General features: G+C 40.0%; 1 protein-coding gene and 1 long non-coding RNA gene across 4 annotated transcripts in view; both read left to right on the forward strand.

Moving 5' to 3' along the window:
- LOC144001330 (VPS10 domain-containing receptor SorCS1-like) overlaps positions 1 to 24,480 on the forward strand; it is a 120,731-nt gene that overhangs the window by 79,725 nt on the left and 16,526 nt on the right. For all 3 annotated transcript variants that reach the window (XR_013278450.1, XM_077495551.1, XM_077495550.1), the window contains 16 exons: positions 3,706 to 3,770; positions 4,203 to 4,321; positions 4,633 to 4,722; positions 7,145 to 7,324; positions 10,928 to 11,074; positions 11,195 to 11,297; positions 11,791 to 11,867; positions 13,903 to 13,994; positions 14,144 to 14,251; positions 14,530 to 14,647; positions 14,760 to 14,893; positions 17,696 to 17,809; positions 22,637 to 22,808; positions 22,890 to 23,076; positions 23,510 to 23,643; positions 23,716 to 23,839. Coding sequence is in view for 2 of the 3 variants with exons in the window: in XM_077495551.1 (XP_077351677.1) it covers positions 3,706 to 3,770; positions 4,203 to 4,321; positions 4,633 to 4,722; positions 7,145 to 7,324; positions 10,928 to 11,074; positions 11,195 to 11,297; positions 11,791 to 11,867; positions 13,903 to 13,994; positions 14,144 to 14,251; positions 14,530 to 14,647; positions 14,760 to 14,893; positions 17,696 to 17,809; positions 22,637 to 22,808; positions 22,890 to 23,076; positions 23,510 to 23,643; positions 23,716 to 23,839 (1,964 nt within the window). In the remaining variant the exon portion in view is untranslated. The remainder of the gene's footprint in view (positions 1 to 3,705; positions 3,771 to 4,202; positions 4,322 to 4,632; positions 4,723 to 7,144; positions 7,325 to 10,927; positions 11,075 to 11,194; positions 11,298 to 11,790; positions 11,868 to 13,902; positions 13,995 to 14,143; positions 14,252 to 14,529; positions 14,648 to 14,759; positions 14,894 to 17,695; positions 17,810 to 22,636; positions 22,809 to 22,889; positions 23,077 to 23,509; positions 23,644 to 23,715; positions 23,840 to 24,480) is intronic.
- LOC144001336 (uncharacterized) lies at positions 18,781 to 20,279 on the forward strand. Its single transcript, XR_013278459.1, has 3 exons — positions 18,781 to 19,066; positions 19,763 to 20,006; positions 20,107 to 20,279. It is a non-coding gene; the product is annotated as an uncharacterized LOC144001336 (long non-coding RNA).

A 24,480-nucleotide genomic window follows, 5' to 3' on the forward strand; every position in this document is an offset into this window, starting at 1 on the left:
CCGACCTAGGAATGACGTGACTGCTTCCCGCAACGCCCCCTTTCCCCCCACGGAGAGAACCCAACACAGATGATTTACAAGAACTTTTTAACATACAGTAGGTGTGCCGGTGTGTGCGCGTGTATTAGTTATAGGCCGGGGGGCAGTTTAACATGGCCCGGGTTCCATCTCGGAGCAAGGGAGCTGCTGTTTGCTGATAGAAAAGGATGAAGTATTGGACAGAAAGTCCATTAAAAGAGATGGAGCTGGGAAGCAATTACAGAGTGCTGAGGGAGGCAGGACGCCGGCTTGTTATATTCGAGTCCGCCGCGCGCGCGCGCTCGCGATGGAAAATGAGAAGAAGCCGGCGCTGTGTCAAAACAGGCGCTATTAATACAACAAGTGGTCGCCGCTGTCAGTCGCCGCATTAGCGCCGGCGTGAAAAATCTCCCCCTAAAAGCCCTGCCAAATGGATAAATACACCTTGACCATAAAGCACACTTCAGGTCGCACGTCCGTCACTTTTACAGACGAGACGCTCGTATTAGTGCGCCCGCAAGGACGCTCGTTATCGCACAGAATCATCCAAGATGACGGCTAAATATGGATTACCTAGCCGTTCGGGATTTTATTTAGCTCACTATGGCGGATTTTTATTTACACATCATCCGGAATACAATAATGCATCGTTATTAAAGATGTCAAATGCATGATTCATATGAGGAGTGGGGGAAAAAAAAGCACTGGACACTATATTAGGTACACCCACTCACTCTAAATTGTCCTGCCTCTACCTATTGCACAATAGTGTGGACCTCTGCACACCCACGGATTCACCAATTTGTGGGATATATATATATTTTTTTACCTTGCCTTGAAAGGATGCAGCACCACCAAGTGGATATGGACTCTTAAGTATCCGCCCACCTGGGAGGTATCCCCCATCCCACATGTGCGAGTATTTGAGTCGTTGTTTATTATTAGTGTTCATGTAGCTGTCGCCGAGGTTAGCAAATCATAGGACTTTCTTTTTTCCCCCCTCCCTTTCCTTTTGTTTTTCTTTTTCCATCTAAGAAATTCAGGGCGCTGTTTGACGACCCGTCAGACTTCTCCATTCTGTCTTCCTCTGTTGGTTTTTGTTTATTCATGTGTCTTGGACAGCTTGTAACTGTTAATAACCCGTAGGCAGTATTGTGACCCGTTTTGTACTTTTTGGTGGTTCTGACTAAGTCATTTCAAAATAAGATACTGCCTACGGGCTACGTGAATTTTGTTGCTCTGGACTCGAGAACAAATTTGATTCTATTCAATCCCATGTAAAAAATATACACATTTCTTTTGTTTATTTGGGTGAGCCACCCCTACTTTTTGTGCATTTTTTTTATTGTCACTTCATCAGTGTCTTGTCAGGAATTATTGTGGAGTTAGTTTTTTTTTTTTTCAATATGTTTCCAACGCATGTATAATAGCCATCAATTACACACAGATTTGTTTTTAAAGCAAGTTTTCAAGCGGGTTTTAAAGTTTCAAAGTAGTTTCAGCCAAGGTTATGATTTCAAGGTAGGGTTTTTAACAGCGCTGTCAAAGTCCAAGTGTTAACGAATTAATTCATCACAAAAAATATCACATTAATTAAGTATTAACGCAGATTAATAACACTATTAATTTTCACTGCAATTGATTCCTTAGCTGACAGCGGATCGTTACATTAAAGGTAGCACAGGTTACGTTTGAGCAATAAATATAACGACATGCATTAAAGTAAAGCATTTAATAAATGTTCATGTCTGACATTCAGAATATTTGTTCACATTAAAATATTGGGGTCATTTTAAATTATGCAAGTAATTAACTGATTAGAAAAAGAGGAGGATCAACAAATGTATGAAGACGTCCTCATAACGTGAAATCTCGAAATAATTAACACGCAACAGATTTGTTGGGCAAAAAAAATGTTGATTGAAAAGCCTTTTTAATGAAGCGATTAATCGTGATTCATCAAAATTCTATGATGTGATTAATCGTTCAACTTTTATTTTTTGTCTTGATCTTGTTTGGCCAATATTGTCTTTTAAATACATAAAAGTGTGAAGCTTGTGTGAAAATTGATCCGCTGTCACCTTGAGCGTTATGGTCATTTGAAGAGAGCTGGCGGTTGCCACGGTAACAGTATGGACCGATCCCCATCTGGCGTGACATCCCGCATGGATTTGTTGTCACTCAGCTACTTGACTCGGATATGAGCTGCATCCTGTGATGAAAGCTCTCAGCCTCTTTCTGAATTAGTCATAAAGTGTTACGAGGAGGGAGGCGCTGGAGGACGCTTGATCATGGAGGAATTATGTTTTCTGTATGCCGTGTTTCCTCCTCCAATGGTCGTGGGCGATTAACTTACTTTAACTAACTGCTTTACTTTCATTCGTATTTTTGGCTGGTAGTGTTTAAGCCAGTAGAGAAGGCAAACCACTCTGTAATTTGTTTGTACTATTAGGACCATGCCGCTCTTTTGAAATCTTTTTCTTATTTCCAAGACAAAATAATTGTTGCTCCTGCCTTGACCGTAGTCAAAATTTTCTTTTTTTTTTTTTTTGCAAGGTGACGTGTGCAGCGGGTGACGAGTGGCATCAAAGTTTGATCAGCATTTTGAAGAGTTGTCATGAAAAGATGCTCATAATCAGTGAGCACGATCAAAGAAAGCTGTTAGTAGTCTTCTCAATATATTTTCTATATGTTGATTTTTTATTTATTTTTTTTTTTTTTAACTTCTAATATTTTACTGGGTGAGTGGTTAGCACGTCCGCCTCCCAGTACTGAGGACTCAGGTTCGAGTCCAGGCTTCCTGGGTGGACTTTGCATGTTCTCCCCGTGCCCGCATGGGTCTTCTCCGGGTACTCCGGTCTGCTCCCACATTCCAAAGACATGCGTGGCAGGGTAATTGGGTGCTCCGAATTGTCTCTAGGTGTGATTGTGAGTGGTTGTTTGTCTCTGTGTGCCCTGCGGTTGGCTGGCAACCAGTTCAGGGTGTACCCCGCCTACTGCTCAAAGCCAGCTGGGATAGGCTCCAGCACCCTCCGCGACCCTGGTGAGAAATGAGTGGTCATGAAAATGGATGGATCGATAATATTTTACTTAAATATCTGTTACAAGCTTCGAAAAAAAAAATAGAAATAGATGTAGAGAAATATGATGAATCACAATTAATCATGATGAATCGCGATTAATTAGTTAAAAAAAAATTCAAACACTTGATAGCGTGACTAAAAAGTCAAACTTTGTGACCTTTCACCTTTTAGTTGCCTCTCGCTGTACATTCCAATTCAATGGATGAAGTTTGCATTTGCAAATAAGTAAATGTGTGTCTCAAGGCTCTTTGAGCACTCACCATATTATGTAAATGATTACAGTGCTGTAAGTGCACTCCATTTACCTTTTTAATTAAATAGCATTTTTCATCTGTTGGAATATGATGTGTCTGTTTTTTGTTTTTTATTCTGGTGAAAAGCACAATCAATTTGAACATCACTCTTTGGCGTTAACACAAATGTTGAGAAAATATTCGGGCGCGGGTCCGAGATCTGATCATTCCAGTGGTTTTCAAAGCTCAATTTCATAGACAAGCGGGGGCGAAAATCGCTCCCACGTCTTCCTGTTGACGAATATACGTCAGAAACAGTGAATGTGTTGTAATAGGTTTTGGAATGAACTCGTTCTCTTGTTGTGTTTCAGGTCCAGGTTGGGCTTGGACAAGGAGCAAGGAATGATCCACCTGGAGATCAACGTCTCTGATGGACGTCAGTACTTGGGCTCCCTTCTCTCTTAATGTGTCCATAAATCTTCTTTTCTGATTCCTTTAAATATTAGACTCTCTGCCTTGGCTGAAATGTTCGCTCTTTGCTTTATTAATTTATTTTCCAAAGGCCAGGCCTGCCACTTGGCTCTTTCCTCGGCCGCGGCGCTGGGAGAAGGGCACTCCTCTAAAGCCCGGCGTGTTAATGTCGTGTCCCCGGAGACGGCTCGTCGGGCTGACGCTAACAGCCCGGGACAGCTCACGCCACTTTAAACATGGGAGCCAGTTTCGGCCGCCAAAATTCAGCATTTGCAAAATTCAGCATGAGCGCAGCTAAAACCTTGATCGCAGCCCACACAAGCTTGTTTGTTTGTTTTTCTCCCCGCCCCAAAACCTTTGTTGTATTTTTAGCTCTCTTGTCTGGCTTTGCCCACAGGGTCGCAGTACATCACTTGCAAACTTCAAAATTGCTCCGAGGGAAACAAGGGCAAGCCTTTCCCGGGGCTTATCATCCCCAACTCCCTGGTGGTGCAGGATGAATACGTTTTCATCCAGGTGGGTTTTTTTATTGAAAGGTCTGGCTTCATTAAAAGTCAATTAAAAGCCGTAAAAAAGCGTCGCATTCAATTGCGTCTTAATGCACACTGGTGTTTTTCATTAAGTAAAAGGGGGCCATTATCCTGCGAGGGGGGTGAGATTGAAAATCACAATGTTGCGTTCAAGCTCATCTCAGCTACAATGCGCAACATCCTAACGGGTCGACGGTTTTAGCACAGCGTGACTTGTCTGACACACGCCGTGAGCACTTAAGGGCCCGCTGGGGAAGTTTGTCAACACTCACGTGTTCACCTGCGTTCTTTTTCCAGGTGCCGACAGGAGGCCAGTCCGTCCACTACGTGTCCTACAGAAGACACTCGTTCTACCCGGTTAAGCTTCCCAAGTACACGTTACCAAAAGTAAGATGACACGATGCTGCGTCTGGAGTGTTGAGCCTTTCGGGTTTTACTGTACGTCAGGATGGTTTGATGTTTGCACTCTCGTCTACAAAAAGGATTTGGGCTTGATCTGCCAAATCTCCATTGAGGGTTCTTGTCTACTGGGTTCCCCGCCCCCCCATAAAAACAAGAGCAGAACTAGATTAGACAATACACATGAGGGTAGATCAGTCGAGAGCTCAACCCAGGATTACTTCTGTGTCAAGACCTCTGATTCTACATGCCGTCTGACAAAAAAAATAAAAATAAATGGGTCAAAGCGCTACATGTTCATTTACCAGGCAGGGACGGATTTTCCATTAGGCAATCAAACGCAGTTAGCTAGGTTCCCAAGATTTCCAGGGGTCCCCAAACATCTTGTAAAAAGAAAAATCTATTAATTACGTTTTCATTAATATAAGCAAATGGTTTCATCTTACTTCACATACAAGCACTGAGATGATTTACTTGTTAGAGGATTTTTTTTTAAAACTTCACCTGACTCAGGAAATAGAAGAGTTCTCTCAAATTCACACTTTATAAACATTATAATTGAAAATTTTGCAATGAGTAGATTTAGAGGGATATTTTTCAAATTTTAAGCATTACTTCAAAAGAAAGAAAGTTTGTTTTTAAAGGCTATGTTTGAATTTATTTGTCTAACAATATAAACTTTAACTCTTTGACCGCCAAAAACATTTAATAACGATCAATAAAATCACGACCGTATATTGCCATAAACATAAAATAACGTCAACAATTTTTTTTTATTTTTTCTTAGTGCAACGTCTAAGTGCAGCGCTGCCTGGTCAATGGGTTGTGGAATCTAAAACACTCTAAACTACAGCCAGCAGATGGAAGCATTGTATCTCTTTTCGTCAATGATCAAAGCCTCTGTCATATCAAAGTTTTTCTTTGATAACGTGTGGCAATAAAAGAGTTAAATATGTAATTATAAAATAAATACACAATTATAAAGCAGTTGGGTCAAAATTAACCCAATTTGTCTTGGGTCACATTGTTTTATGTGAAACAACCCCCAAAATTTGGCCCGTTTTGTCTAAAACAACCTTAAAATTTTGTCATTGTGTACAAAATAACTCCCAAAACTGGGTTGTTTTGTGCAAAAGCAACCCAAAATTTGGGTCAAATAGCGGGTCAGTCCCTTTTGGACCTAAATTGGGTTGTTGTTGTTTTTACCCCAATGAGTGTTGAATGTACAGCGTGCAGATTGCAAACAAGTGTGTTTTGCAACTCAGATTGGACTTGTTCTGATCAACCAATCAGAGGATAGAACAATGCTGATGTCATTGATGGCCATCTTGGGAGTATGAATTGGAAATCGGATTGGTTAAAGAACTATCCATCCATCCATTTTCTTGACCGCTTATTCCTCACAAGGGTCGCGGGGCGTGCTGGCGCCTATCTCAGCTGGCTCTGGGCAGTAGGCAGGGGACACCCTGGACTGGTTGCCAACCAATCGCAGGGCACACAGAGACGAACAACCATCCACACTCACACGCACACCTAGGGACAATTCGGAGCGCCCAATTAACCTGCCATGCATGTCTTTGGAATGTGGGAGGAGACCGGAGTAGCCGGAGAAGACCCACGCGGGCACGGGGAGAACATGCAAACTCCACCCAGGAAGGTCCGAGCCTGGACTCGAATGGTTAAAGAACTAATATAGTATAAATTACATTGACCGTAATGACTGATTCTGAAGTCTCTGGGTAGATTAGCTTGACATGGCAACACAGAGACGCTGAAATCTGATTGGGCAAAAATAAAAAAAATAAAAATCCTACATCCACATACTGGAAGCAGTGCAGCCAAAAGAAATGGACTGTTTCAAATAATAACCCTCAATATTTTGAATCACGTCTGATCCAATTTCATTTGTGGTAGCAAAGTTTTATTCCTGATCCTCAAAACTAAATTATGCATAATTTACCTGCATGGTGGCGGTCCTCTTACAATTTGATGCAATTCATTTAGACTTTTAATGGTTCCGTGTGCGTGTGCCCCCCCACATCTCCAAAGTCGACTTTTGAAGCAGAAAAGCTCATTTGCATTAACGCTGTGTTCTTACACCATTTAGTGCAGAATAATGTAGTGCATTAAGAGGGTGGGTGGGAGGCGGGGGGGTCAAGAGAGATTTTCAGCCTTGTATCGCACATATTCATCCATCTTTGTCACAAACTCAAGGATGCACATCACTGGATGTTGTTACTCTCAATTACTGTCACTTATCAAGTGAGAAAATCACAAGCATGTTCCACCGTGCGAACCCATTAATGTTCTTCGCCAACCCAAAGTACCTACATACTTTTTTTGACGCCAGGGCCTTGTTACTTAGCAACACGCACCTACTACCGGTATTTTCTTTTTCCTCCCCATATAGGACTTGCAGATCATTAGCACCGACGACAACCAGGTAGTGGCGGCCATTCAGGACTGGCACCAGAACGACTCGTACAACCTGTACATGTCCGAGTCCAGGGGTCTCTTCTTCACGCTGATGCTGGAGGACGTGGTGAGCAGCGGAGGCCCCGAAGGCAACATCATGATCGACCTTTACGAGGTGATTTCTTGAGCATTCAACAAGGGGATCTTACCAACAACAATGTTGCAATGCAGAAATGACAACAGTCTCTATCAATGGCAGAAAAAAAAAATACGATAAGTAATAACTTCGAATCTCAGCGAAGCTGCTAATAACTAGAGACAGAGGTAGCAGGCAGGTTCCGGATGTGTCAGGATACAAGACAACCTGACAAAGGATAGATGCAGACTATTTATATACAGGAGAATTGTAGCCAGGTGGAGACAATTATCATCACCAGGAGACACCAAGTGCAGGAAGTAACACTTCTGAAACGAGAAGGAACAGTTACTACAAAATAAAATCAGACATGACAGCGTGAACGATAGGACCAAAAACTGAGACGTATTGTAACACAAGGCATGAGACATGACAGAATTACATGTGTATTTAATATAACAACTTAGCTTTAGAAAAGTCTGTTTAGCTTAATGCTAACAAACAACGCAAATGCCATCGATGGGAAAACCAATAGCATCAGTGTCAACTTATTATATATATTTTGACACAAATTTTGGAACAACACACATAATAGAGCAATATTTGCAGTCATCTAGTCTTTATCTTCTGCAAAGAACAAGTATTACTTAGCCTTACAGAGGAGTGACCGTCCCAATGAATGAATGAATCAATCAATCAATCTATCAATCAATCTTTCTTTTGGTAGGTTCCATGTTTTTACAGTAATAGAACACAATATTCTGTGGGCCTTGCAAAATCAGTCAAAATCCAGTAAAACAGCCGGGAGCGAAGGGGATTGCTTCTTTGAAAATGGCTGCGAGTGAATGTGTTAATGTCATTTCCATTCATTTCAATGGGGAAAGCAACCAAACTCACATTCTCATTAAATAAAAGTACAAGTTCCACTAGCGTAATGCTAACATGCTAACAATGTAAAATGCCTTATGCGAAATTACCCTATTCCGGTAATTATAAACCTCCGAACAAGTTACTTTTTAACCCACACTGAGCATATACAGATTATACAACAACACTATATTCTCTTTGCTGTGTGGGCACAATAACTATTACTGGAGTTTAGTTGGGGACCTTCTCTATCACTTAAAACCCTGTGATATAGCGGAGACACCAAAGATGAACCACAATGTAGATATTCACTGTATAAAGAATCAAACCCAAACTCTCTTCGTTATCCCAGTAGGGAAGGCAAATAACAGGAGGAGAAAATAACTTTCCTAAAATACGTTCCGGTTGAAGCGGCAACAAACAACAAGTCTGCTTTTGACAAGCGAGCAGCATCAACAGGCATCACAAGCCTCTTTTTCTTATTCTTTGCAATAATGGAACAGATGCTGATGCACTGCAAGTTTTTACTGTGCCAGCTTCTTCTCTTATATAAGAATATAAAAAAAGTAGGTTTGTGTTAGCGAGCAGGCACCAGCAGAAGCGGCGGCGCTTTTTTTTTTTTGCAGCCAGCAGGCTCGCAAACGGCGCTTTGGGCGGATGTGTGTTGACAGATGTCGAGTGAGGAGGTCGCACATGACTGCGCACCGTGTGTGTGTGTGCGTGTGTGTTGCAGGTCTGATTAAGGCCTTGTTTGCATTCAACCACTTAAACGGCTCGGCTGGGGTGTCGTTCATTGACCACGCCGCCCACCATCATTTAGCTGCCGTGACTCAGCAGCACGAGTGTTAAAAAAAAAAATGGTGACGCTGTAGTGCAGGGGTGTCAAACTCATTTGTATCACAGGCTCTATTGTAGTTATGGTTTCCCTCCGAGGGGCGTTATGACTGTGAAACCAAATATATGTTAACAAATAAATACAACAAATTGATGGATAACTAAATCAAACAAAAATATGAATGCAAGACTTGTTTCCAGCTAAGACTTTTTCTACATACCCAAAAGGCCTATTTCTCTCAAATATTGTTCACAAATCTGCCTAAATATATTTCAGTGAGCACCTCTACTTTGCCGAGCTAATCCATCCACCTCGCAGGTGTGTCATAGCATCATGATGATTAGATATCACGATCAACTCGATGTGTGACGCATATCTGACCTTGCTCTGCCCTCACCATAGACTAAAGCTGCACATTTCACATCTGTCATTGTTGGCAGCCTATAAGGCACACCTGTGCAGTTAAGGTGTTGCACTTCTTGAGGAAAATGGTGGTCACACCTGATGCTGATTAGCTTCTGACTCTCCGAGGGACCCCGGTAGACTAAAACTGCACATTTTCTGTCAAATATTGTTCACAAACTTATGTTCGTGAGCACCTCTCCTTTGCCGAGATAATCCACCCATCAGGTGTGGCATATCAACTTGATGAGTAGACAGCATGAATCAATTCCCCCTCACCCCCCACCCCCCCAGGGGTACCAACAGGTTGAACTGCACATTTTACAGTGGCCTTTTATTGTGGACAGCGTAAGGCACACCTGTGCAAAAAAAAAAAAAAAAGGCATTGGAGGCATGAAGGCATGAGGAAAATAGTGGTCACTGTGGTCACTAGTGATGACCTGTGGAGGACCCAAATTGCCAAAATGAAAAATAAATAAATAAATAAATGAAGTACTTAATTAATAAATTAATTGATTAATTAGTAAAAGGGGAAATAAAAAGGGATATAAAAATATAATCAAATAATTAAAGACTAACTATATATATATATATATATATATATATATATATATATATATATATATATATATATATATATATATATATATATATATATATATAAACTGAAATAAAAATTAAAAGTAAAAATAAATTCAAAAATAAAAATAAATAAATAATAATAATAAAATAATAATAATAATAAAAAAATAGACTTAAAAAAATAAATATAAAAATAAATGAATGAACACATATATAAATAGATTTAAATACCAATTAATAAATAAAAAGGCTATGTTCTCATATTTATTTATTTCATGCTGCAGACGCTGTCAGCATGAAATGCATCATAAAATGTGATTCAAATGAGGGGGCGGTCCTAAGTGTGTCCCATTCCAATCATCCCAGAACCTGTGTATAATACAATTGCACATTTTAGATATTGTTCTTTTATTGTGGGTGGTCAAAGGCACACTTGTACAGTAATCATGCGGTCTAATAAGCATCGTTACAAGGCAAAGGACCATCCCAGCAAAGGAGAAGTGCTAACTAACTAACAGATTTAGACAGATTTGGTAGAGATCCACATGTGAAACATGAAGTAGATTAGTCGTAGATGCAGATGATTTGCTTTAGCGGGCCACATAAAATGATGTGGCGGCCCAGATCTGGCCCCCAGGCCTTGAATTTGACAACGGTAGTCTATAGTGCCAGTCCCTGTCCCTTTCCACGTGAATTAATACAAAAAACAAAAAAAAAAGTCTTAAGGCTGCGCCAGATGTTGTTTTGATTCCGCACGGTCCTACAGATGGTGCAAAATAGTGCTCCCTGTCAGGAAAACATCTCATCTAATTTTGACATGTCTTCCTCCCCAAACTAGAGCTCCAGCTTTGCTTAAATTTGAATAATGTATGCTTGTTTTTGTCCTCCCCCTCCCCTCTGCACCCTTTTTTGTGTTTTCTCCCCGGCCCCCCCTTCTTGTGTTTCATGTTTTTCAGGTTGCCGGGATTAAAGGGGTGTTTCTGTCAAATAAAGTTGTCGAGAACCAAGTGAAAACTTACATCACGTACAACAAAGGCAGAGACTGGCGCCTTCTGCAGGCCCCGCCGACGGATCTCCAAGGAAAACGGGTGGATTGTGAGCAAGTAAGCGGGATGCTGTCATTGGCTGCTAGCAAAATTCTCCTCTTAGTACATCTGGCTAACAAGACAAGCTTAACAGCGTGATTTGGCATTCGGCGTGTTAACGCGTGCGTTTTCCTGCAGCCGTACTGCTCGTTACATCTGCACCTGCACGTTTCTGAGAATCCTTACACCTCTGGAAATATCGTCAGCAAGGATACGGCGCCTGGAGTTATCATCGCATCAGGTGCGAATACTATTTATGGACCAGTCAAGTTGGGCTTTTGGGTGAAAATTACAAGATGAAGATACAAATGTGCTATAATCCATCCAGGTGAACTGATCTTTAGAATGCAATCTTATAGTAGATTTTGATATTTCATTATAGTATTTTTTTTTTTTCATTTAGATTTTTGTTTTCTGTTTGAAATAATTAAAAATAATTATTGAATTATTATTATTAAAAATAATAATTGTTAAATATTCCACTCCAGGCCTATAAGTTGTGGTTAGAAAAAAAAGTTTTTTTGTTTTTTTTTGTTTTTTTTTCACCATTTGCTGGATCTGGTAAGCCACTGCACCTTGGCCCTAATGCAAGCGGACTGTAACGTGATGGTCGGCTTTCCATACGCAATGAACTAATTAGCGGGTTGCCTTTGTAGTTCTTTTTTTTTTTTTTCACAAAAACCTGATTGTCATTTCATTTATTACTCCTTCTTACCCATCTTTTTTATTTGCAGGTGTGGTTGGACCCGAGCTCACCACCACTAATGTCAGCATCTTCATCACATCTGATGCTGGCAACACTTGGAGAGAGGTACAGTCCATATTGTTTGAAATAAGCAGAGAGGTACTGACAGCTGTTTCGAATATTTTGACCCTATCGAGTAGTAACCAAATGATTAGAACCCACTCTAAGCATGATGCAGTGCAGTTTTACACCACCACAACATAAATAATAAACATACAACATAAATACCTCATGAGGGTCCGAGCATCAGGCGGCGCGAATCATCTTGGAATCATTTTTTATTGAATATATTCAGATTTTAGTAGTTGTTAACGCTTGGTAAATGAGATATGGATGCCGACTAAAAGGTACTTTAATTATGACGTAATGAACACAACGCTGATGTGTTTATGTACTCATAATATCAGTTCATCAAAAGCATGAACTCACGGAAACATTTGCATACATTAAGTAATTAATGTATGTATACTGTATATTTGAACCATTTTTTTCGTGCTATACACTATTGACATCGTGCAAAAACATGAACTCTTTGACCGCCAAAATCGTTTAATGACGTATTCTAAAATCCAAATGAATGCTGCCATAAACGTTAATTGGCGTTAATTAGTTTTTGTTTGTTTTTGTTTTTTTTCTCAATGGCCAGTGCAATGTCTTGTGCAGCGCTGCCTTGTCATTTGGGCTGTGAAATCAAAATCAGCCACTAAATATGGCCAGCAGATGGCAGGTTTTTTTTCTCTTCAATGGGCTGCCGGTGTATCGAATTACAATGGAACATGACTAATCTGGTGCAATAGAGCGTCAAGGATGACATGAATGATCAAAGCGTTTGTCACGTTAAATCTAATTCACAGTGTCACTATAAAAAAAATATTAGTGTCAAAGTCGCTGTTGTGCAAAAAATCTTTTGACAAAAAGCTTGTTTTCTCTTTATTTTTTGTATTTTCACTTATGTTACTCAAATGACCTATTTTCAAATGGTGATTACTAAAGAATGGAATAAGGTAGAAACGTACTTTTTTTTCTCATAAAAGAATAGAATCTAATATTTCATATAGTATCCACCATGTTTATGTAGTCATAGCGCACGATATTCGTTTGCTTTGAAAGTTGAGTGAAAATTTTCAAAATCGGTTAGCACTGTTTTTTGGATAACGTTTGGCAGTCAAAGTTAATGTACATATATTACAGTTGATTCTTTTTTTTTTTTTTTTTTTTTTTTTTTTTTTTTTTAACAACAAATTAATCACCTTTTGGGGGCCTCAACATGCCTGAAAACTGATCAGTTTTTTCAAGTACGTTTCTCGTTTAGAAAATGTGTTTTAAGAGCGCCAAAAAACAAAACAAAAAACAAAAAAAACACCCGGACCTCATTAAAAAGCACCTTGAGGAAAGTTAGGGAAAAAAATTCACCCTCGTTAGCAGTTTTACCATTCAGCGTGACATTTAGTGAACAAAAAAAAAGTCTCAAGGACCAATGCTTGAAATTGAACAGGAAGTCGGCCATTTTGTGAAAATGTTGGTCCTCTTACTTTCGGAAACTCTTACTGAAGAAATCAACATAATGAGCCCCTTTTGGAATCAGGAAAAAAAGTTGACGTGAGGCCCTCGTTTATCACTGCAGCTTTAATTATCTTTGTTTCTTCACTCTTGGCTGTCATGATAATGTGCCCGTGAGTGTATATAAAATGCAATTCCATCATAAACAATGACTCATTTCTCGGATGCTAATAAAAGATGGCTGATCCCCAAACAAAGTGACAGACAGCATTAAAAGTTGTCTGGAAGCCTTCAGTTCTTCACTTCTCATTTCCCTAAAAAAAGAATATGGGAGCTTTCAAAAGCCGACAAATAAAACCCACAGATTTTTTGCCACGGGCCTGAGTCTTCTGTTAAGTCAACCCATCTTGATGCTCTCGTTAGTTCAAACAACCGAGGACGAGGCTGCGTCTTGTTGTTTCTTTCGTTTGTTTTATGTATGCATGTTTGTTACGCCTTCGCCAGCTGCCGCATGAATTCAAAAGTAAAAAAAAACAAAAAAAAACAGAAAAAAACAAACCCGAAAATAAAGCTGGCCGTGTGTGTGCGTGTGTGTGCGCAGGTTTTTCAGGAAGAGTACAGCGTGTTCTTCCTAAATCAAGGAGGATCTCTGGTGGCTATCCGGCACACACCTCTGCCTATTAGACACATTTGGTAGGCGTCCCACTCGGCTTGGCTTGCCAAGCATCAATCCTCACACCAGAGACGTTTCCTCTGGCGTCGCGGCTCTATTTGTGGCTGGGCTGTTTGCGATCCATCCATTGTTGTCTGCTCATTCTTCTTCTTTTTTTCCCCCCTTTTAGGCTGAGTTTTGATGAGGGCACAAACTGGGACAAGTTTAGCTTCACCTCCTCGCCGCTCTATGTGGACGGCGTGCTGGGGGAGCCCGGAGAGGACACCCTTATCATGACGTAAGAGATGAAGAAAGAAACTAATTGGCGTGTTGCCGCACTGTTAATTGAGGCACAATGACATATCAGCCTTTGAAGACTTTTCCACTCCAAGTGCCTTTGAACGCGTTTAAATTTGCCCTAGATATGTCTCTTTTTTTTTTTTTTTTCTTCCCCCCCATCCGCTTGCAATTGATTAAAGCCAGTCTGTTGGCCAAAATAATTATTTTTTTTATCTTCTTTGCACCAAAAGTTCTGACCTACTTTCCCGCCCTCCCCTTTTGACTCCTCGCGCGCAGAATCTTCGGTCACTTCAGTCACCGATCCGAGTGGCAGCTCGTCAAAATTGACTTCCGGTCCATTTTCCAACACCGCTGCACTTCGGAAGATTACGTGACATGGCAGTTGGATAACGAGGTGAGTTCGCGAAGCTTCCCCCCCTTTTTGATTCGGTCTGGCCGTGAAAGCGAGCTGCGAAGAAGAAGACAAAGAAGGCTGCGGAATGCTTATGATCCATTATTCATTGCAGGGAGAAGTGTGCATCATGGGAATGAAGAGAATCTTCCAGAAACTGCGAGTAAACGCTCGATGTGTCAAGGCCAGAGAACAGTACATCCCTCAGATGTCAGACTCCTGTCCGTGCACAGAGGCCGATTTCGAATGGTGAGTCCGCGCCTCATCTGCAGCGGCTCGTCAATGGAAACACATTTGCACATAATAACAAACAGAAAGGAGCCTTTGAAAACTTTTCACTTATCTTGTTTCTTTTTTGTCCACTTCGAAATGAGGGCTGTTGCTTGACCCTGTGAAACCAATAGAAATAGTGGTTGGCGCGTCAAGTCGGCCAGCGGTTATCACCGTGTCATTTCATGACGGGATGTTGCCACATTGGCCAAGCGCTCACGCGTGGATCGCTGCGGCCTTTTCCGCCGCTGTGCCACCTTCAGAAGGAGCCACTTTGATTGGCGGAGAACTAAATCGGCTGCGTTCGCGCCCAGGACTGTCACGATAACAAATTGCGGTTGCGATTGAAATTGCCCCCCAAAAAATAAACGATAATATTGCCTTTTTCATATCATAATGATCATGGTATAATAATGAAATTAAAACCTTTTAAAGATAAATATACTTTTATTTCTTCAGAATATTTAAATATAATGAATGAAAACAATTGTAAATATCCAAAATAAACAATAAAAACCATCAAAAACAAAAAATAAAATTGATTCTTTCTGTTAATAAAAAGTGCACACACAAAACTGAACAAATAAAGTCTCAAAATTGCATTTTAGATATTAAGTATAAAGCTCAGAAAAATTTGATATTTAACAGGCAAAACTTCCAATAGGAGGCAGTGAAGTGCATCTACGGCATATGAACAACACTTCGGCACAATACAAGTAGTTTTTTTTTATTTTTTTTTATTTTTTTTTATTTAACTATTTTTTTTTTTCAATAAACTGTGTAGATCAAGAGTTTGGGTTGAACAGTCTACACACATTTAACAACAAATGAAATCAAAGAATCAGGAAGTAAAAAAAAAAAAAAAACACTGTGGAGACATATGGACATGTGGCCAAAACATTCCTAATTAAAATTAAACTGCACTAATAAACTACGGTAACCACCAGAGGTTGCTACAACTACACAAAGGAATTAAATGTTGTGACGTGACGACGGCGATATCGTGACAATTATACAGTTATTGTTATATCCCTAGTAATTGCCTTAAACTTAATTAAAGACTCTCACTAACCTGTGTATAGTGTGAATGCTTGGATGTCTATATGTGACCATTCCATTGGCTTTTGACCTTTTCTCTTGAAGTCATCTGGGATAGCTCACACCCTCGAACCTCATGAGTCATTTAATAAAAATGGCTGGCTGGACAAATGTATTAAATAATTCAGTTGTTGTAAAGAATACCCCCAAGTAATTGTTACGCCAATTTGTAGTCCCTATCACTGGTCCGCTTCTCCTCAGTGTTTTCATCGATGCCTTTCAGACAGAACTCGCCGAAGCGGGACATTGCAGTGTCTGTGAACAGATAATTAGACGAACAGCGACTCTGGTGCTAAAGACAACAGCTTTCAGGAGAAGTGGGTCTTAGGTGTTCCATTTCACTTCACAGACTTCATCTCTGATAACGATCATATAGACATCGGCAACTGGGAGGAAATCAGCAAATTTGTGGTCGACTTCAACAAACATCAGTTCTGTATCGGCACTTTTGGGAAGCGGTCTGGGGGGAAAGGCTCGAAAATCGACTTTGATGGGAGGTGATAATTAACTAATTTGCTCCCAAAAACGTATAAATACGTTCTATTTTAAATGTTTTAAGTGTCCCGAAGACGGTTTTTTTTATGCTAGAGCATACAGAAGTCTTTGATGAAGCCTCTCAACTGAAAAGAACAATAGAAGAAATCGTAGTTATTACACAAATGGCCAGCAGGTGGCGGCAGAGCATGAGAGATCAACCGGGGCCATGTTGAAAAAAAAGCTAAATTGCTCACAATTCTAAATAGATTTCTGAATAATAATGAAACTTAGCTTAATAATAATGAAATAATGAAACTTATATTCTAATGCTAATTGCTGCAAAACGGAAACAGATACAAATATACAAAATCAATCCAAATCCAGTGAAACAGCCGGGAGCGAACGCAATTGCTTCTGTGAAAACGGCTGCGAGTGAATGAGTTAAACGGGCTACTAATTAGGCTGGTAAAAATTCTGTTAAGTATGCATTCATATGACTTTGGCCCCCTGTTACGTTAAAGCTTCGTCTTAAAAAATTTCAAATACAATTTTCACTTTGAAGTCGAGCACTTAAGGCTTTATGGACTGAAATGCGCTGTCCAAATAATTCGACTTGAGCCCAATTCAAAAGGAATGTCTGACCAACGGAAAGGTACCAACATGTATGCTGTTTCTTTACAAAATGTCAGTAGTCTCCTTTTTTTTTTTTTTTGCTCGGCTACAGAACAATAATCATCTTAAAATATTATAATCGTGAGTGGTAGTCAGCTAAGAAGAAGCATGTAATCAGCCTAGCAAAAGAAGGAAGGCTTCAACGTTTCAAGGAGATAATTTGAACTGATACAAAGAGCTCGTTTGACAGCGGCGTACTGTCGCGTCTCCCGTGTATCGTTTAGAACGGGCTCCTCGACAAGACTTAATTAGGAGTTATTTCTTTTAACATTTTAAGTGTAATTCATGTGACAGGTTCAGGCATGTCAAGCGTTTCCCTCTGACGAGACTGTCTTGTTCTTGCTTTTATCTCTTTGATCGGGAGCGAAATGAAAGGCGCCTGGCGTGCATATTTAGCCATCCTTAACACCACTTTGTCAAATTCTGTGATGAAACGAGTCAAACGTGTTTCTGACTTGGTGAAGTCATAATTACTTGCTTTTTTTTTTTTTTTTAAAGAGGTAACACTTTTTATTTGTGTTCCACATGTACCAGCGACTACGGATTCGAGAGGCAGGTCGATGGGAGCTGCACGCCGGCGTTCTGGTTCGTTCCGTCGGCCACATCCAGAGATTGCATCACCGGGGACAGCTTCCTTAATTCCACGGGGTAAACCGTCACTTCGTTTCACCGTCACGTCACGCGCAGAGTAGCGGGCGAGCACAGATGGAAAAGATGTCTTTCCTGCTCATCTTCTGTTTTCATAAAAACAACCACCACAAAGCTGTACTGTATGTACGGAATAATGAAGTATACAGTAGGGGTCAAATAAGGTAATGGTTTGGGGGTTGGGGTTTTTGAGATCTAGTTAAGGTTCTAGTTTAGGGATAGGCCGATAATCGGCCGGGCCAATTTTTGGCATTTTGACAAATACTGGCATCGGCCATTTTTTGAATCTGAAGGCCGATAAAGCTGGTATCTCACTGAGCAGTGAATACTTGCGAACATAGCGAATTTGGGGTTTTCATCAGGAATTGTAAGATGTTCACAGACAGTTTTTACTTGTTGTAAACACATTTGAAACATATTCAGACAATTTTTCGCTGCAAAGATCTTTTGAAACATTTTACGAACCCGAACAAAACCCCCAAATGGGCCACATTCACATGCATTTGCCAGTCAGAGGTGCAGGGAACTCTTGATTTCCACTTTATAAAAAAAATAGGAACTCCCTACACGTTTTAATAATAATAAAAAAAAAAATAAAATAAAAAGTTGTTGAAATTTCAATGTTGAAATTTTTATTTTTATTTTTATTTAGCCGAACACATGCTAATGACCCTGGAAGCTCCCTGCAATTTTTGTTATAATTTTTTAAACAAATATGTCAATATAGTAAAAAAAAAAAAAAAAAAAAAAAGTTTTGTTTAAAGGTACACTCAGTATTATACAGTGGCATCTAGTGGTGAAACAATAAATCATTCGAAAAAAAAAAAAATTGTTTGTGTTAGTAGTATGTAAAAAGATATGTTGTATCGCATAAACTTACTTTTTTTAAATATAACGGTTAGTCTAGAAATCGCAAATTATCTTACATGTCCGTGCCTCGCCTGCTAGTGTCCGCCATGTTTCGCCGCCATCTTTCTGCTACGGGTGCCGTCAAACACAAATTTCAGCGCTCCATTTCTTAACGCGTTTTTAAAACGCACTTCCGGTTTGTATGGCGACCGCATGTCCACGAAGAAGAAGAGTTTCCGGTCCCCGAAGAGAGCATTATCAAGCATCACACTTACTTTGGGAATTTATTTTATTTCAGCGCGACAAAACAAGAGTTTATATTGTAGCCGCATTTGCCAGATGGAGAGAAATGAGGAACAGACTAGGTTTGGGACGTGCCGGTGCCTTCGACTGCTTTCTACTTGACCGGTAAGTAAGAGTACATTTGTGTTTACGTTTTGAGAGCGAGAGAAAAGTATACACTGTACTAATTAATACGATGTTCGTACCTTTGTTTTACGATCACTGTTGATTAGCAACTCCGCACCACTCGAACGATTTCGTTATGTAGCTACTTGCTTTGAAAAAAAAAAAAGATTCCCGCTGGCACGTTATATTTAGAGTAAATGCGCAAGTTATTGTGTAATGTAATGTAACTGTGATTTCGGAGGTATATTTGCCCATAACTTCAATGGAGAATCTAAAGCATACTGTATTAGTGGAGGAGTTGAAAATTATTTTCGTTGTGGTTGGTGAAAATAGTGTTCTCGAAATTAATTTTCGGCAGGGAATAACTTTCTGGACTTAAATGCTGGCTGTACCGTAAGCACTGCTAGAGTCTGAACTCTCTCACTCAAGTGTGTACTGGTCCATTGTGTAATTGGGTGCACAAGAATTTACAGGCTGCCACGTTTTCCACGGAAATTCGACAAGCAAGCAGCCTTTGCATATTCTATGCAGTATGCAGTCAAGTTACTTTTATCTAGCTAATACAATGTTTTGGGCCCAAAAACTAAAGATCTTACCTCTATTTTGGGGGCTTTGTTGGAAAGTTGGTGACATATAGTAGTATCATCAATTATTCTATTTTATTTTATAATTTTGTTTTTGTTTGTGTCACACTAGATCAACAGCCAAACTTGAGGGGTTCCAGAACCATATTCTGATGTATACAAGCATTCATGCACCGTTTAAATACATCACCGACCTGCAAGAAAAAAAAATATCAAGGGGAGAGTCAGCAGCCATATTGGAATGCCCCGAATGAGGACACTTGAATGGAGGACCCCAGAAGGCTTCGGTGTTGTACCACCAGTATCTCCACCTACCATATCTGAGCTGCAACAAACTGAAGTCAGCCGACGTCTTGGTATGTCATTTACATATGGACGGCATTGCACACTACATGAACTTTTTGTGTGAAGCAATACGGAATGGTCACATGTACAAGCACCACTTGTTTTACACAGGACCTGCTGACCAGGTGTCTGAAGCCATGGAGTGACTCCTCCCTCACTTTCCTCAGCAAGCCTTTGAAGAATATGATATCATCGTTGGTGGGAACATGCCCTCACTCCATAACATGTACTTGTGCAGTCAAGGAGCATGTCAAACTTAATAAAACCAGCAAACATTGAAGTGACTTCATTTTTTCATCAGTGACTTTCATTTTTTTTTTGTGTCTGTTCACACAATCAATGGACAAGCCTTCCTTAATTTTGCCCCAATAACATCATAGAGTAGGCGAAAAGTAGTGTTACAGATCATACTGTGTTCGGGAGAGTTTGAGGAATGTTGCAATGTTAATGGGGGGAAATGTCAGCACACACACACAAAAAAAAAAAAAACCATCATGGTATTGAGTTAATCAGATATTTTAGCTGTGTACAACACATACCTGCTCTGTAACACTACTTTTGGCCCAAACCTGTATGTCTATTTTCCATATTTTGAAATGCACAGCGTATTGGTAAAATTCTGGGACAACTGCAATTCATGTAGCTCATTATATTCTAACAGCATTTTTTTTTTTTTTTTAGTTAATATGTTCATTTCATGTAGACTTTTATTTTATTCATTCATTTTCATGTACTGTACCTTACATTCATTGGCCAATGAAGAATTCCTTGTCATTGCAAGCATTTATAATAATTCTCCAGGCTTTTGATGTTTTACATTTCTGGTCATGTAAAATAGTGTTAGGTTAGGTGTCGACTGAACACTGCATGTTGACGCCAAAGGAAATAGTATTTTTTTAGTTATTCAAAATGTACAAATTAACACACAACAACAATATACAAGTTATACAAACTACAACAACAAGTGTCAGACATGGACTAATTATATGCCAGGTAAAAAACCTTTGTATTGTCCTCAAGGATCTGGGAAAGTGTCACTTATTTGCTACAAGTCCACCAAGGTGCTGCAGTCTGGGATCCAGGTACAGGAAATCATGGTGGTGCTGATGTGGGATCCAGGTACAGGAAATCATGGTGGTGCTGATGTGTCAGCAATGTGTCAAAAAGTATTTCTTGGTGTCAGTCTATCAGCTGGACTTGGATATCTTCATGTTCCTCCATGGTCATTTCCTGTACGAGTCTCTGCAAGAAGGTAACAATTGTATGTCAGATGAGGTACCAAACAATGAACTGAAAGTCACTGAGCCAATGAAGTACATTATTATATGAGCAAGACTATTTGTGAAAGCCATGTAAATTCCTGCACATCAAAGTACAAGGAAGCTGTTGTATCTTCAATCAAAACTAATTAAGTTGCTTAGTGATATTTATTAGGTAAAATTGTTCAACATGGTGACAAATCGATATCTGAGTAAAGGGTTTCAAATGTTTTTGTAAGCAGCACTTTTCTGAGTGGTTAGTAGCAACAAGACACGGGGGGGTTACGAGTCTGAGTTGCAGATGTGTCGTTCAGTTAACACCATTATTTTTGCACGATATACTAAACATATCAGCAAACGATGTAATCTAAATACCACATATTCCAAGCAAAGGTATGTTTTGAGCCATTCACATGCATGCTCGAATGGAATTATTTTTCCATGATGACATAATTGTACGTTACGAGACACCGCGTTCTCTTCCGCGTTCTCTTCCTCGTCGTCTCTCTCGCCCCCTCCTCGCCCTCTTTGAGATGGTCCACATGTCTATAAAACATATAACATAACTGTGTGTTCTCTGTTGCATGGTTTAGTTACACTAACAAATATGAACATAGATAGCCATTATCATTAGCTGACGTACAGTATGTCCAAACAATGCCGACAAAAATATTAATTCTGAAATTAAATGACTAAATCACAATTATTAGGGATCTGTACAGTATGTCTAACAAATGCAATTCACTTACGTCATCACTCGAGGGAATACCAGAAGTTGTTTGCGTTCTGTTCCGGTGAAATTGGTGGTAGGCTGTTGAAGTAGGGTCTCTCTGAGACGCCGTAGTTCGTGTGCTTAAAATCATTGCATTATCTTGTTTGACCGATAGATGGCGGTCGTGAGCTACACACTGGGGCTTTAAAAAAAAAAAAATAATTGTTTTTTTCCCCCTCTGTTTTACTGCAAATGAATATCGGAAATATTGGTTATTGGTTGTCTGACGTCAACTCAAATGAATCAGGCTTAATACGCATTTCACCACTAGAGCGTGCTAAAAGTTAACATCAATCACTGAACATAAACGGAATAAAACTATAACATCACAATTGACTATACAAAAATTTATTAAATTAGTTATTTTTAAATAATAAAATGTGCAAATATTTAAACAATTCAAAATTACTTTTAATAATCTTTTATTTTTGTGATTTTCGATTTTGTAATTGTGTAGCGTAACAATTAAAATTGTAAATGAATTTTTGATTAATTGCACAGCCCTAACTACCACAAATAACCAGTATGTCCCTTAGGTTGACTGACTGTTTTGCTTTTCTTGATGAAAAAAATGTATTTTCACTCGCACCCTCCCTGGCTTCACTGGCAGATACCGCAGAGCTTTGTCCAACAACTGCACAGAGGGCACGCTGCTAAAGTACAGCCCCAGGCGGCAGAAGTGTCCCAGTCAAGTCCCCAAGGGCCTGCAGCTGTTCACCAGCGAGGGCACGCTGGTGGCCACGCTCAACAAGAACGTCACCTTCTTGGTCTTTCTCGAAGAGGTGCTTGACTTTGGTGACAAGACTCAAGCGAGGTGTTGTTATCGTGTCAACGATTGCGTTTTCCTCCACCTGCTTTTGAAGGGCCTGAGCTCGACGACGAGCATAACGGTGGACTTTGGCGACGGCACGGCGATATCCTACGTGAACATCAGCTCGATAGAGGACGGCGTCAAGCACGTCTACGGCAAAGTTGGCATCTACCAAGTCGCGGCCATAGCAAGCAACGTTCTGGGCTTTGATAGGGTGACGCTCTATCTTCACGTCACTTGTGAGTCAACAGCTTTTACCACTATTGAATATACAACCCAATCTTTAGTCTTGGAAACAGATAATGCATGATTATGGTCGTAAGCGTAAGAGTTCATTAACTCTTTTACTGCCACACGTTATCAAAAAAAACAAAAAAACTTTAATATGACAAAGGTGTTGATCATTTACGTCACCCTTGAAAACGTTCTATTTCATCAGATTTCGTCATGTTTCATTGTAATTTCATACACATTAGGCTCATTGTGTTCATACTAGCGTCATTGTTCACCTCACTTTGGTGTAGACTGTAGAGTAATTCTACAAGCAATCGAAAATAATTTCACAGGAAGAGAGAGCCAAAAAAAAAAAAAAGACATTTGAACTCGGTTGCAAAGCAAAACAGCCGCAGCAGAACCTCCATTTCCGATTCAATTTGTGTTTCCCGCTCAAAGGTCAGCTGGAGCAGGTGCAGCTCTCGGGTCCGTCCGTGGCCGTCAAGAGCAAAGCCGTAAACTTCACGACGACGCTGCGGCCCGCCAACGTGGGGACGGTCACGTATTACTGGTGGTTTGACAACAAAACAGAGGTGAGATTGAGCTCGGTGCCGTTGGACGGACGTGAGCGACAGCCTTCATACGTTTCCTCGTTGGCCTTTCAGCCTTTGCTGAGTCTGGACGGAGGGATGTCCTTCACATTCTCCCGGGAGGGAAGTCACCTGGTCACCGTTCAGGCTTCCGTCGGGAACACGGTCCATCAGGACCACATGACGGTGGCAGTTTATGGTAAACTCTCCTTTATGTTATATATATTTTTTGCATCATTTTGACAGGGAAACCATATATTTGGTTAAAAATACATTTTTCCACTTGCTGTCGACTGAAGATGACATCACCTGTGCTGATGAAATAAGTAACGACCAATCACGGCTCACCTGTTGTCTGGGTTTGGTCAGCAAAGTGAGCCACGATTGGTCATTAACTATTTCCTCAGCGCAGTCGAGACAGCAAGTGGAAAATGTGTTTTTAAAGATATGAATTGTTTAAAGATAAAGAATTTATCACATTCATTATAGACAAAATATCTTCTAATTGTTGAAAATGGCTCAATGAGTCGAGTATCCCTTTAACCTCTGCAAAATAACTAAATAACTGCAGCTCAAGAAACAGTTGTGAAACTCTTCTATGTGTATTATGTGCATCTGTATTACACTGCCCCCTGGTGGCCAAAGTGTGCTACAAACGTGTGTATTTTTGTGTGATGGACAAATGAATTAAGATTTCTATTTATGTCAGGAGTGGGGAAATATGATTTGAGATACGACGTTTCACTTTCAGTATTTATTTTATTTATTATTTTGAACTTCACTGTTATTGGCTTTCATTAGTGTATCTATTTTTTTTCTATTTTTTAAAATCCCCAGCAC

The sequence above is a fragment of the Festucalex cinctus genome, chromosome 14 (genome assembly GCF_051991245.1).
Source record: "Festucalex cinctus isolate MCC-2025b chromosome 14, RoL_Fcin_1.0, whole genome shotgun sequence".
In the NCBI taxonomy this organism is placed as follows: domain Eukaryota; kingdom Metazoa; phylum Chordata; class Actinopteri; order Syngnathiformes; family Syngnathidae; genus Festucalex; species Festucalex cinctus.